Genomic DNA, 14,985 nt, shown 5'->3' with positions numbered 1-14,985 from the left:
AGTTTGTGAGCTAAAAACTGTCACAGCTCAAAATGAAGGTAAAAACTGTCACAGCTCAAAGTGAAAGTCCCTCGCAGAATCCGTCATTTTCAAGGGCTTGTAACTAGTTGTGTGATAATCGTCCATTGCACACAAACATGAATTAGGCCCATTATTCATTATCTGTATTTTTATTCTTGACCTCACAATGTATCTCGTCTTGTCATTAATTAGCATGTTGTGTAGTGCTTGTTCCTTACTGTGCACACAATACTCTGCGGCCCAGTACGGTTACTTCTTGTCCATTGCCACCATATAAATAAAATGGTAATGTAAAAACTATCACACTGTACTATCACACCCCTGGGTTCTTTCCCAGGACAAGAGAAGGGCAAAACGCTTGAGTGTCTGACTTTTATGTTCTGCCGGAGAAGAGGCTTCTGTTTATATGTATTGGTCAACTAAATGAGCAGCAGCAGCAGCGCCCCCTCACCACACTGGCCAGCTGTTCTATTTTTTCTTACTACAGTATTTGGTCTATTTTAGTCACTGCCTCCAAAAGGTTTGTGCGCCCCACAGATCTCGTTTAGAATTCTTCTTTAAACTGTGTTAGTTACGTTGGAATGAGGGTGGACATTGACAAAAAAAAAAAAAATTAATAATAATAGTTATTGGCAGGTTGCATTCTGTGCACTGGATATCTAGTTGTAAGCCCTGCGATAAAATCCTGCTCATTTTTGGATCGCTGGCAGTACGCAAGGAGATGACAGGAAGCGGTAACTGGACGTTTTGTCGGAGCATCCGGGAAAAATGCAGGTGTGCCCAGATGTTTAATGAAGGTGTGGGACGTCGTCTCCAGACCCAATCCGACTACTACTATCGCAGCCGCTTACTCCTGGGTTACTACCACACAGTGGAAAAATCATTCGATAGTGAGCATACGATAGTCAGCAGCTTGCGAAAGGAGTTGCAACAAATTGCTGATCCAGCTAATTTTCTTAAGAAGTGCTAAGCAAATTACAGGCTTGCACGGGGCAAGATTTCATTGTGGGGGGGGGCATACCTGATTGCAGGGCTCTACAATTTAGCAATCAGGTCTGAATTAGGCCCATTGTCGTATATTAAACCACTAATAACAGGTACGCATCTGGTTTTCCAGTCATTTATCATATAGAGTAATATAACATCTACTGCAATTATTTATATTATTCTAGAAACCTCAGGAATCACAGATACAATATGGAATAGTTTTCAGGACCATCCTGAACAAGAACGTTGACCAAGGCAAAAGGCCAATAAAGGGTTCTATCTGCGGCCTAGTTACAAACACGTTACACCACGGGAAACAACAGTGCACAGGTGGGGGTTATTTTAAAAAGTGATCATCGTGGCTGGGTTCCACTTGTGCCACATGTGGTAATGGGCTTCTGCTCAAAGGGAGGGCTCACTGTGATAATGGAGGAGATTCTGTGGTGGTCACAGAAGCGGCTACAGAACTCGGTTGTTCATCAACGACTTTATGACCATGCCCACAAAACGTACTTCCCTGGTGTGCCTCTATACGTCCAGATGAGCAAGGATTGAGCCAATCACTGTCACCATCTGTATACACTGGGATACTGATTGGTGCATTGTTAGATGCTACCGTTGGGTTTCCTTGCACGATGAACACCAGGAGGGCCTTGTATCACCTGTGGGTGATTGAATCAGCCAGCATGAGTAAGTACTGTAGATCCTAATTGGATTCCTTCTATTTCTCCAATGCAAAGATAGAAGCACCAGGGTGCAGAAGGGATGGCCCCTCTACGGTCTTTCAGTTCAACGACAAGTGAACACCTCATTGCAACTGGATGCAATGTTGCAAAGTGTGACATCCCCAAGAATGGGTGACATGGCCGGAGCATGACTGCTTAATGACACACAGGATCTGAATTACCCCACTGCCAACATGGTGAAGAAAATGGTTTAAAGGGCAGTGAAGCCCCGAGTAATGTGAACAACTTTAGTTCTGGATAATCACTAGTCGCACCACAAACAGTCGCACAATAATTAGCTCCCATCAGAGGTATCTCCTGAGCAGTAAACATTCTGATGACTATTTCTGGTTGTAACCTGTAATCCATAGGGAAGTGCTACAACAATTCATTCACCGGCCATCCTATGCTGAACCCAGCATCCCCATTCAATGCTGTGCCGCAACCACACAGTCTTGATACAAAGTAAGTAGTCAGGCGAAAGTAACCGTATTCATCAGCAAAGAGGCGCTGCTGCAGCAGCTAGTGCCAATGTAGAGGCCTGGAGGTGGCAGCACCTACTTTAGTGTAACTAGTTTGCACTTAGTCCCTGGTGATGTGTTACCGCCAGTTGGAGTGGTCAGTAACCGAAGAATACAGATGGTAACCGAAACCAATTTCTAACTTGTGGCAGAAGACTTGGTGGCATCCTAAGTAACCCATATTATTACTGGTGGCATCATCAAATAGATAAATGGGTTGTGACGTAAGCCCATCCTGTCACAGTGACGTAAAAAAGGCCTTTAACGCTGGCAGTGCATGCTGGGACATAGACTTTCATTATACAGAGGTAGCAGTCAGTGTGTGTTAGAAGCTCTCCTATTAATGCTAAACAGCAATATGGCATATGCGTGTGCACCATTCAATAATCCATAGAAACCTCAAAATGCAGCACGTGTCATGTTAGCATTGTAACGCAGTAGGTAACATGTCATTGGGATCTTTCAAGGCAGCACAGTCTGCAAGCATTAAATAGGGCTAAGAAACAATGGGGGAGATTTAAGCCTGATCTGTCAGGTTCGTATTCGCTCCCCTGGGCGATGGTGGGGGTTGCGCATGCGCTAATATGCCCATGTGCAAACTGCTGAGTCAACGTCTTTGGCGAGTTGCACAGTCGCAGGGGAGTTCGTTCACTGATGGGCGGGCAAAGGGCATGCCCATAGAAATACTGGGTGTACCCCTGCGAACGCAGGAATGCCCATACCTGGTCAAGGCGGGGGGCTGACATCACCACCATCAATACAGCGGTAAGCAGCCATCTGAAAAGTAAGTACGCCACCCGCCACATACGAGCGGATGTGTAATCGCATGTTAGTACAGAGATACGGTAGGTGGGGGGGATGTGCGTGAGGATTCCCCCCAAACAGCGAGGCTCACAGCCCTGCTGCATTTAGCCACGAGCCTTGCTGTTTTAGCGGCCAGCATGCTGTTTCCCCGTCACTGCAAAACCCTAGCGACGGAGAAACGGCGTGTGCAAGGGCTCAGTTGAATACTGACCGTGCGAGCTGTGACAGTGAGCGGTCAGCACTGCTCGCTGTCACAGCTCTCAAAAACATTGACTATACCCCTATGACTGCAGTCTAATGTTAGAGCAGAATCCTTAATGCACAGCAGAAGGTCGAGCGGAACTAAGGCTTGGCGTTAGCTTGGAGTTTAAATAAAGGATTTTAAACGTCAAATGAACGCCAAGCCTGTTTGAGTGCCGCTCGACCTGCTGATATTTATGTATGCATAGTAGTAGCCACCATACTGAGTCCATATTGTTACAATACTCCTTTAAAAACAGCAGATATTTGAATGCACCAAAGTCATAGGCTAAACACGTCTGTCCATCAATCCACAAGAAACAGCTCCTGACAGCTGTACCACGGAATTTACAAGAGGCAGCACAACAGCTGTACCCACTATAATCACAGATATATCAAAGCGGACAGAACGCCAGCGCTGCTGCTGCTAATGCAACGGATTCCAAACAGAGCAACAAACATCCAAGCAGCAACTGCACAAACAGGGGTGAAAGAATCTCAGTGCTAAAGCATGTAATGATCAAACAAACTGTAGCTTCCCCGGGGTCATGCGTACCTGGTCTCATCTCACAACAAGTCACTTCTGTATAAAATACAGCATTTTCATATGTGTCGCAATGAAATGTTACAAATTTATTGACAGGATAATGGGCTTGATCGTTGGGCATATTTGTTCTCAAAATGGGCAATACCAAGCTGCACTGCAGGTGGGGCAGATGTAACATCCCCAAGAATGGGCCCCATTTGGGTGAGATGTGTTCAATAATGCAGCCAGTATTTACCCTGCACAGAAACAAAATAACTCACCCGCATCCAACTAAAAGGTTTCAGCACTTATTGGGCAATTCAGATGAGGACAATTGTAAAAATATACATGCAGGATAAATACAGTCTGCTTTTGCATGCAGTCCACAAATGCTGAACAGCATTTTTTACACTACAATTTAAATTGGACGTACCCCTCTCAAATCTCTACATGTTACATCTGACGCACCTGCACTGCAACATAGTTTTGCCTAAGACCCTTATTCAGATTGATTCGGTCGGGCGCGAATTCGCACCGGGACCGATGTTTTGTGCATGCGCAGCTCCATTTCAGCGTGCTAACTCGGCGCTAAATCTGTACGGCGGGGGGCGTGGCTTGGCCGAGCATCCGAGAGGACGCGTGAAGTGTGAGCTCCGGTACCATCCTGATCAAAAATCCTGTTCTGGGGACCGTGGACTACTCACCACAGCCGGCTCACCCTCCATAGCACTTCCTGTACCCATTGAGCCACCCGCGGCTCTCCTCGGTGACTTGTGGAGGCTGTGTTAGCTGGCTGGATCTCCTGCACTGCGGGCACGCTCTACTCCGGCCGCCATCTTGAAATCTTGTCTCCGTCTCCCCCAGCCTGGCTGCTGCTGCGGCGGCCTTGATAATCGGTGGGGACTCTATCCTCCTCTTATAGCGGTGCCTCGCGTGGCAGGCGGAAGAGAGGTGACCCTTACCCCTGGCATCGCTGCAGCTGGTGGACTGGAGGGGCTATATCTGCCGCCATTTGGGGCCCGGACAGCGCATATGAAACAGCCTTGGGACTGCAATCACAATCCTGCCACCAAGATGTCCGTGGCTTAAAGCCTGGATGGTGTAATATATATATATATTTTTTTTTTTCCCTGTTGGGGTAAGTGGGGCAGCATCATTTAGGCTGTGAGTCATAAAAGATATTCAATTTGTATCTGCTGTGGGGTGTGCTAGCCACCCCTGGTATCCATTCTTTCGCTGAAGGAACATGGAATCTTCTGTGCAATTAATACTACAGGCCATTCATGCCTCTACAGAAAGACTTCTTCACCAGATCTCTGGCATACAGGATGATATCCTGTCACCTGTCGCCACTCCTGTGCAGTGTGCCGGGGTTGCTGAGGGTGATCTGTCTGATTCTATTCTCATATGTACACCTGTGATTTTGCAGAAGCTTGAGGATACTTGTTGCACTACTCCTCCATATACCGACAGTGTCACTGCTTCCCCTGAATCCCCATTTATACTACTGCTGTCTCTGTTGGGATCCCCAAAGTTGCTTTTTCATATTAGCATGAAGCTACGAAAATTCTGTTTTATCTACTATCTATACCAGTCTATACACCCCTGGATGGATGAGAGTCTCCTGAAACTTTGGTCATATTTACTGCTCCTGCGGACAGCTTTATACTGTCACGGCCCAGATTATCCTTGGAATGCTGGGGGCAGGCTCCTTAGTGTCACTTCTACTTTACTATATGGACTTGAAGACTGGCCGGACTAATGATATATCCTATATTGCCCTTTAGGATATTAATTTCACCTTCCATATCCGTTTCTTGTAGCATTATTATTATTTTTTCTTATTAATGTGTACAACCTGTTTCTACCCTTGCCGTAGATCCTCTTCAATGTATACTGTGTGATAATACACTACATTTTATATACGACGGGCGCACTGTCATTTCATGTGATGGTGGGGGAGAGTTTTTTTGTCTACTGCCCCTGGTATATACTTATAATATCCCGAAATTAACCTCCTTTTAGCACATTTAGTTATGAGGTTGCCGGTATATCCTGTTAATACTTATCATGTGACTGTACAGGCCATCCCCCTATCAGTCCATGTATCCCTTATCCGTTTCTATCCCATATGGGGGAGGGGGGGGGGGGGAGTAGGTGGGTTTGGGGGGGGGGGGGGTGTGGAGGTATTGTAGCATAGGAAGTAGGGGTGGGCTGGGAGGCAGGGGTAAATTAGGACTTGTAGGCTAGCCTAGCTTATATAAGCTGGAAGCCACTAATTTATTCCCTTTTAGTGATAGTAGTATAGATGGGATGGGTTGGGGGAACATCTTAGATAGTATAGTTAGGAGGGTAGGGGGGTAAGTTAATGGGATCCAGGTATACCTAGGTTGGGGTTAGGTCATACAGGGTGGGGGGGTTTTGGGGAGGTTTGTTTTGGGATTTTGGTTTGTTAGTTGGGGGTAGGTAGATTTAGGGTGCTTAGTGGCTGGACGTCCAATATTCTTTTTCTCTTTCATAATGTGTGGCTTTTGTATGATACATATGCCTTTTAATTATAATGGATGCGAGACGGTCATTTTGTCAACTGTGATTCATAGGACTCTTTCGCTATATTCCCTTCCTCCTGTAATTGCCTGCCCGAATGGCGCCTTCGGGCATTGGCCTTACTTCTACACAGAATGCAATACACCGTGCTATACTGCTAATCCTGGCAATATGTACATTTTTTTTTTTTTCTCTATATCTGCCTCTTTGTACGAAACTGTTAATTCAATGTATGATATATCCCTTTCATGCATGTGCACACTGCCATAACTATTACGTCCGGTCGCTTTGCTTGTTTGTTCTTATTGTCAAAACTTTCAATAAAAATTATCGAATTAAAAAAAAAAAAAAAATCTGTACGGCGATTGCATATGCATACGCCCAGCGTTTCATGGGCGTTCCCAAGAAAACGCTGGGCGTACATATGGAAATGCGGTTGTGGCGCAGTGCGGGGGGCGGCAGCTGACATAATCGGATGTCAATGTTACTTGCTCATTTTTGATGTGCTTCTAATTCAGAAACAGCCCCTAAATATAATCCGTGAAGCTGGAGATTTTAGTTTACATGTAATAATCTGGGGTTCCGCAATATTTCCTGCCCAGCCATTGACCATAGATTTCGGCATGCTGACCAAATTGTTGCAGCACTCTGCAAAACGTTTCAGCCAAATGCTGCAAATTAGTAACCTATTAACCAGGTCCCAAAAGACCTATTATTAATCAGTAGAAAAAATATTCTTCGGGGCTTATTTACCAGGATAAACAACTGGTCGGGGAATTATCACATCAAAGAATCTGTGATGGGCACCGCCGGTGGTACGTTGCCACCGCCGCTTCTGAGATTTATAAATAACTAGAAACCCTAAATCCAGTTAATACAGCAATTTTTGCAATTTCTACTGATTAAATAAATAGGGTATGGTGGTAGGTTTCATCAGAAGGCAGCAAAAAAAATTAATAAGGTTTGCACATCAATGTGTTCTAATAACTGTATTAACACTATTATATCTTTTACAAACTAAAGTTTTTTATTTTGTTTTGGGTCTATTAACTAGTACAGCTTAAAATGTAGATATATATTCCATTTGATCAGAACACTCAATTGAAATGATTAAAAAGGATGAACTTGATGGACGTACAGTATGTCTTTTTTCAACCTCAACTACTATGTAAATGCCAAATGGTGACCAGCTTTGTTAACTTCTTGATCGTGACACAGAATATCATCAAGTCTCACAACCAACAACACATCACGTGATTAGCAAGGGTTTTTTTTTGGGGGGGGGGGGGACATGGAATATGGATTATTCAGGCTTAGACTTGTCTGGAGGACCTGGGCCAGCCCGTATCTGGTTGAAGGATTGACGACGTCTAGATTGACTATCACATGGTCTATCACGTTAGACGTCTAAAGATAGTCAACAGTGTCTAGATCGACAGTGACGGAAGATAGACGCAAGCATAAGGTCGAACGGGGGGACGGACACACACACACACATGGGATATGGATTAGTCAGCCTTAGACTTGTCTGGAGGACGTGGGCCAGCCTGTATCTGGTTGAAGGATTGATGACGTCTAGATTGACTATTGCGTGGTCTGCCACATTAGACGTCTAAAGATAGTCAACATTGTCTAGATCGAAAGTAACGGAAGATAGACGCAAGCATTAGGTCAAAGGGAATGTGGTTGACCGTCACAGGGTAGAGTTTTTCATGATTTTTTTTTTTTTTTCATTTTAACCAACTTACTAACTTTTTTATCACAGTGGATATAGAGGTAGAATAAAAGTGTGCCGAGCGCAGTGAGGGGACACAGTACACTTATACAGTGTCCATGACGTTCTATGTCAACATAGACACTAAAAAGAAAATTAAAAGCTCTTGTGAACATCGTCACTGTCGACCATGTTACCGTCTATATTCCATTACGGTCTACGATCTAGACTCTATCGGCCATGATTGTTGATCTAGACGCCGTTGATGGGCTATACCAGAACCAGCCACCCACCACCCCCCCCTCCTCTGCATGCATCCCATTCGTTCTTCCCGCTCTCTCACAATGGAGCCCGCCAAATATATTGGCGGCACTTCATATAGGCAGAACATAGAGTTCTAGGTCTTGTATGAGAGAAGAAATCCACTTGACTTCTGTGCTAGCTAAACAGAACTAGATGTGGTCACTATAATTTACATTACACATTTAATTTACTTTCTTTGAACACTGTGTGGAAAATAATACATTATACACAATGTCAGAATAAAATAAAACACATACTTCAGGTGCGAGGTATTCCGGGGTACCACAAAACGTCTTCATAGTTGCACCATCCTTTATTCCTTCTTTGCAGAGGCCAAAATCCGTTATTTTTATATGTCCGTCTTTGTCCAGCATAAGATTTTCCAACTGAAATTAAACAAAGATTGTAATTGTGCTTCATTTAAACCTGGAATGGGGTAACACCAAACAGGAAAGCATGGCTCTGCTCTCCGAAACCCCTTTCACTTTGCTTCTGTCAGGGTTTTCACCTCCAACAACACTGCAGCTAATTGTATAATCACAGATGTTTCCAACGCAAAATAAACACTAATTCACTGTTCCTCGTCAAAGAGCTTCCGTCACAGGGGGGTAAAGAAAAAAAAGAAGGGTTTATTTATAGTGCGAGACAGGTAAATGGAGCAGTTCCACCAAGTCTTTCATTACAGATACACTAACTTCATACTGTTTTGTATACAGTCAGTCAGCGGCGCAGGACAAAAACATTGGCCTCGTTTACTGCAAATAGTGCCAAGACCGTACTGAATAGAGGTCAGAGTTCAAGAAATGGGGATTTGCTTTATTAAAGTCTCCTGCTTCCGATACTAACCAATTACAATCGCTGCTTTGGAGATTTAACGTGTATTACAGTGCAGCTCTACAGAACGACATGTAGTTGCATTATAACATTTTGGGTACTTGTTTCCTAGCACGGCGCCCACGATTTTGATCGAAGTGCATCGCATTGCATCACATGCAATAAAGTGGCGTGCGATGTGATTTTTAACTGTACAGGCACCCTGATGGGTGCTTACAATGTTAAATGCACCCCCATTGTCAACGGCACCCCCACTATCAACGCCAACCCGAAGCGAGAGGTGGTGTCACGCTTCCTCCGACCTTTTCATACCCCCACTATCGACGTCGCCCTGGAGTATATTTTAGATAGTGTGGCGAGCGCAGCGAGCCATCGAGCCTGAAGCGTGGCGAGCGGATGCGGAATACATGTAAAGTAATCCGTGTCCCCTTGCGAGGGGACACGGATTACTTTGACATAGGGGTTTTCCCCTTGTTTTTGAGCCGACATGTGCCGACAGCCGGTATTTCATGCCCTACCATCCACTATGGCATGGTGGGAGAATATAATCGTGTGCAGACCGCAGCAAGATGGTGTCCATGTTGACTATGCCGACATTCTGGACAAAAGAAAATGAAAAATTCATGTAGACCTTGCAATTGTCAACTAATGCTTGTGTCGACATTCCAACCTTGTCGATCTATTTCAGGTGTCGACCTTCAGTGGTCGACCCAATGCATGTCGACATTCTGGATAAAAAATGTTAAAACTCTTGTCGACCTTGCAATTGCCGACTTATTTACTGTTGACCTAATGCTTGTGTCAACCTTCCGACCTTAGCCATGTCGACCTATTCCCTCTCGACCTTTAGTGGTCAACCTAATGTATGTCGACCTAGCGACCGTATCGCCTATTGACTGTTGACCTAGACCAGTGGTCAGGGAACAGGGGTAAATTACACCAAACAGGGTAAAAATGAGATTCCTGGGGGTAATGGACGTCCGCACTGTATATAAATCTATATGCATGCCCGGCTGGGTCTCGGCAGCACGACTGTCTATTACCCCCAGGAATTTCATTTCATTGCATATAAAATCTATATACTGTATATACATTGTATATGCATATGCCCAGCTTTGTGTGTGTTACAGTACTGTAGTGTACAAGGACCTGACACAGTGCAGTGCGTCAGGCCCTTGTGTATAACACGCTTCGCTGCGGCGTGATGCCCCGGGCCCCGCCTCCAAGTCCGCCCGCTTCTTTAGTAGAGTTGACTAGTTTCTGCGCCATCTCGGCAGCGCGCAGTCTGTACTGCCGCTGCGGCGCCGCATTATAGGCTTTTGTCAAGGTACAGTATACCCATCTCTAGGGAAAACATTGCCCAGACTGTCACTATATCATCTTGGGGTAAAAGGTAAAAAAGTTCCCTGACCGAGACACTATATACCTTGGTACTCTTTACCTAGCACGGCGCCCATCGCGGTCATCGGGGGTAAAAAATCGCGGGCATCGCGGCCATCGCATGCACTAAAAAAACGGGTGCGACGCGATGCCCGCGATTTCCCATAGGGATCAATGTTAAAAGTGTGATTGGACGCGATTTTACTGTTCAATGCCTCAATGCCCGCGATTTTTCCATAGGAAACAATGTTAAATGGGCCACAGAGCCCTAATAGTCCCCCTGAAGTCTGAAATGGCCCCCACAATTGTTAACGTCACCCCACGATCAACGTGAACCCGAAGCGTGGCGAGCGTAGCGAGCCCGCGAGGGGCGGCGGTACGCGTCCTCCGACCTTTTCATACCCCCACTATCCACGTCGGCGTGGAGTTGAGAATAGAATAGTGTGGTGAGCCCGAAGCGTGGCGAGCGCAGCGAGCCCCGCGTGGGGACGCGGATACCTGTGAAGCCCGCGAAGGGACGCGTTTACCTGTGAAGGTATCCGCGTCCCCTCGCCACACTATTCTATTCTCAACTCCACGCCGACGTGGATAGTGGGGGTATGAAAAGGTCGGAGGACGCGTACCGCTGCCGCTCGCCACGCTTCGGGTTCACGTTGATCGTGGGGTGGCGTTAACAATTGTGGGGGCCATTTCAGACTTCAGGGGGACTATTAGGGCTCTGTGGCCCATTTAACATTGTTTTCTATGGAAAAATCGCGGGCATTGAGGCATTGAACAGTAAAATCGCGTCCAATCACACTTTTAACATTGTTCCCTATGGGAAATCGCGGGCATCGCGTCGCACCCGTTTTTTAGTGCATTTGATGGCCGCGATACCCGCGATGGGCGCCGTGCTAGGTAAAGAGTACCTATACCTTCTTCAGGAACTGAATCCTGTACACTCTGGACACAAATGCAACTCATACAGACGCACCCCATACACTCTAGGTAAGGGCTAACATCAGAAATTGTAGGGCCCGGGACTAACCAAATAGGCAGGATTCCTTTCTCGAACCCCCAACGTGTCTCGTTAGACCTCCGTACTTTACCTTAACAATGCATCAAGGTAAACGGGAACTTTTTTCTTTTATGACAAATTATACTTGATAGACTCCAGTCGCCGGCACCCTCACTGACTGGGCCCGGGCCTGTAGTGGCAGCCGTCCCCTTCTCTAGACACGTACAGTGTTGCCCAGAGGTGCGTACATTTCCAGGCACACACACAGGCATCAAAAGAGCGCAGCATGTTTGATCTGTGGATTTTAAACATAGAGTACTGTGTGTCTTTGTCAGAACTAGGCAGACACTCTTTAAGGCCGCAGCAACATAAAAGGAGACTTTGTTCTCCTTACGAAGTTTCACTGCAAAACGAGTCCCATGCTTGTCTCCCCAATTTAGTGCACTACCTTATAAAATAAGTCAGACAATGAATCCAACAGCACAACAATATCAGCTATTATAAGAAGGAAATACCTTTAAATCTCTGTAAACTACATTTTTCTCCAAGTGAAGATAATCTAACGCAGACACAATCTCCGCACCGTAAAACCGCGCTCGATCTTCAGAAAATATACGTTCTCTTGATAGATGAAAGAATAACTGAAAGTAAAACAAAAAATGAATTAGCTATTAATACTTAAAAAAGAAGTATAAAATATTACTGAAAACAGCATTTTGCTACACTGCTGACCTTGAATAACGCCAACATGCCATGGTGAAAATGTTCTTTTGATAAAGGAAAAGCATGACGCCACCAGCGTGCAGTGCTGTACTGTAGACCGCGCATGATGCCACCAGCGTGCAGTGCTATACTGTATAGAACCCATGACGCCACCAGCGTGCAGTGCTATACTGTAGACAGCACATGACGCCACCAGCGTGCAGTGCTGTACTGTAGACCGCGCATGATGCCACCAGCGTGCAGTGCTATACTGTATAGAACCCATGACGCCACCAGCGTGCAGTGCTATACTGTAGACAGCGCATGACGCCACCAGCGTGCAGTACTGTACTGTAGACAGCGCATGACGCCACCAGCGTGCAGTGCTGTACTGTAGACAGCGCATGACGCCATCAGCGTGCAGTGCTATACTGTAGACAGCACATGACGCCACCAGCGTGCAGTGCTGTACTGTAGACCACGCATGATGCCACCAGCGTGCAGTGCTATACTGTATAGAACCCATGACGCCACCAGCGTGCAGTGCTATACTGTAGACAGCGCATGACGCCACCAGCGTGCAGTGCTGTACTGTAGACAGCGCATGACGCCACCAGCGTGCAGTGCTGTACTGTAGACAGCGCATGACGCCACCAGCGTGCAGTGCTGTACTGTACACAACGCATGACGCCACCAGCGTGCAGTGCTGTACTGTAGACAGCGCATGACGCCACCAGCGTGCAGTGCTGTACTGTAGACAGCGCATGACGCCACCAGCGTGCAGTGCTATACTGTACACAGCGCATGACGCCACCAGCGTGCAGTGCTATACTGTAGACAGCGCATGACGCCACCAGCGTGCAGTGCTATACTGTACACAGCGCATGATGCCACCAGCGTGCAGTGCTATACTGTACACAGCGCATGACGCCACCAGCGTGCAGTGCTGTACTCTGTAGACAGTGCATGACGCCACCAGCGTGCAGTGCTGTACTGTACACAGCGCATGACGCCACCAGCGTGCAGTGCTATACTGTAGACAGCGCATGACGCCACCAGCGTGCAGTGCTATACTGTAGACAGCGCATGACGCCACCAGCGTGCAGTGCTGTACTGTAGACAGCGCATGACGCCACCAGCGTGCAGTGCTGTACTGTAGACAGCGCATGATGCCACCAGCGTGCAGTGCTGTACTGTAGACAGCGCATGATGCCACCAGCGTGCAGTGCTATACTGTAGACAGCGCATGACGCCACCAGCGTGCAGTGCTGTACTGTAGACAGCGCATGACGCCACCAGCGTGCAGTGCTATACTGTAGACAGCGCATGACGCCACCAGCGTTCAGTGCTATACTGTAGACAGCGCATGACGCCACCAGCGTGCAGTGCTATACTGTACACAGCGAATGACGCCACCAGCGCGCGGTCCTATACTGTACACAGCGCATGACGCCACCAGCTTGCAGTGCTGTACTGTACACAGCGCATGACGCCACCAGCGTGCAGTGCTGTACACAACACATGACGCTACCAGTGTGCAGTGCTATACTGTACACAGCGTATGACGCCACCAGTGTGCAGTGCTATACTGTACACAGCGCATGACGCCACCAGTGTGTGGTGATATATACACATTTATTTTATATTTTAGTTCCACTTTTAAACTAGTAGAATCATAAAAACGGCTTCAGAAACATTTCAGAACTCACCTCGCCTCCATTTGCATATTCCATAACAAAACATAAGCGATCATGAGTCTGAAAGGAATATTTTAATGCCTGCAAAAGAAAAAAGAATAGAAAATGAGTTTCAGCAGCCCGGGAAAAGATCTGCAGGTTGGAATTTTATTCTGTGTGTTTGAGACAAAGAACAAGGTCAGAATATTCTATATTGGAAATACTTGGTAAGTGAGTAAGTGAGAGGGAGATGATTGCAATAACGGCGTAGGAGAGGAGTATTTTGGAAGGGTTATGGGCCAGAAAGTATCTTATCCTGTGATGTTTTGGAGACCAAAATATCACTTTATATGTAAAGGTACACGGTGCAATGTGCTCTGTGCGTTTTGTACTAGATCACATCGCATCTAGGGGCCGATTCATACCCGTTAATTTAGGTCTGAATTCGTCTCCATGAATGATGTTCGAGCAATACCATAAAAACATTTGGCCCGATTTATTATCCCGATCCGTTGGAAACGGGTCAAATTGGACCAAATTGCAGTTGCTACAGAACACATCGCTCAGCCGGTCGAGACGGATATCAATGCAATGGTTTAGGTTCGGTACAGTGCACCGTACTGTTATTGATGCCCAATATATGAATAAGCGCTTACTGTTAGGAAAGGATGCCTAGAGTTCTGTAAGACACGGTTCTCAGTCAGTGTGTGGGCTACTTCATCCTGTAATAAGAATGACACATATTATGGGTGGTATCCAATTACATGCAATCTGTTGTCATCCGATAAAAACAGCCTGATATCCCGATTTATGGCCATTATCGCCGTATCCAATTAGAGGTTGTTTTTCTCAGCCAGAAAAGGCCAGCGATAACAGAATAAGACATGGGTCCGGGGTAAACTTCCGATCCTATGGGTTACCACAGCTTCGAGGATGGGCATTTCGTACATATATTATACTTCGGTAAGCATAATCCCCGATAAATGCTGGCGTCGGGGGGTTATTGGG

At 46.3% G+C, this 14,985-nt stretch overlaps 1 protein-coding gene across 3 annotated transcripts in view; it reads right to left on the bottom strand.

The window, feature by feature from the left end:
• AKT1 (AKT serine/threonine kinase 1) overlaps nt 1-14,985 on the bottom strand; it is a 102,674-nt gene that overhangs the window by 21,513 nt on the left and 66,176 nt on the right. For all 3 annotated transcript variants that reach the window (XM_083166709.1, XM_083166708.1, XM_083166707.1), the window contains 4 exons: nt 14,634-14,699; nt 14,011-14,079; nt 12,115-12,240; nt 8,646-8,774 (listed from right to left, as the gene is read on the bottom strand). In XM_083166709.1, the coding sequence (XP_083022835.1) occupies nt 8,646-8,774; nt 12,115-12,240; nt 14,011-14,079; nt 14,634-14,699 (390 nt within the window). The remainder of the gene's footprint in view (nt 1-8,645; nt 8,775-12,114; nt 12,241-14,010; nt 14,080-14,633; nt 14,700-14,985) is intronic.

The sequence above is a fragment of the Crinia signifera genome, chromosome 12, assembly GCF_055691185.1.
Source record: "Crinia signifera chromosome 12, ASM5569118v1, whole genome shotgun sequence".
Classification (NCBI taxonomy): Eukaryota; Metazoa; Chordata; class Amphibia; order Anura; family Myobatrachidae; genus Crinia; species Crinia signifera.
The sequence above is the reverse complement of the archived record's forward strand: the minus strand, read 5'-3'. Positions and strand labels throughout refer to the sequence as shown.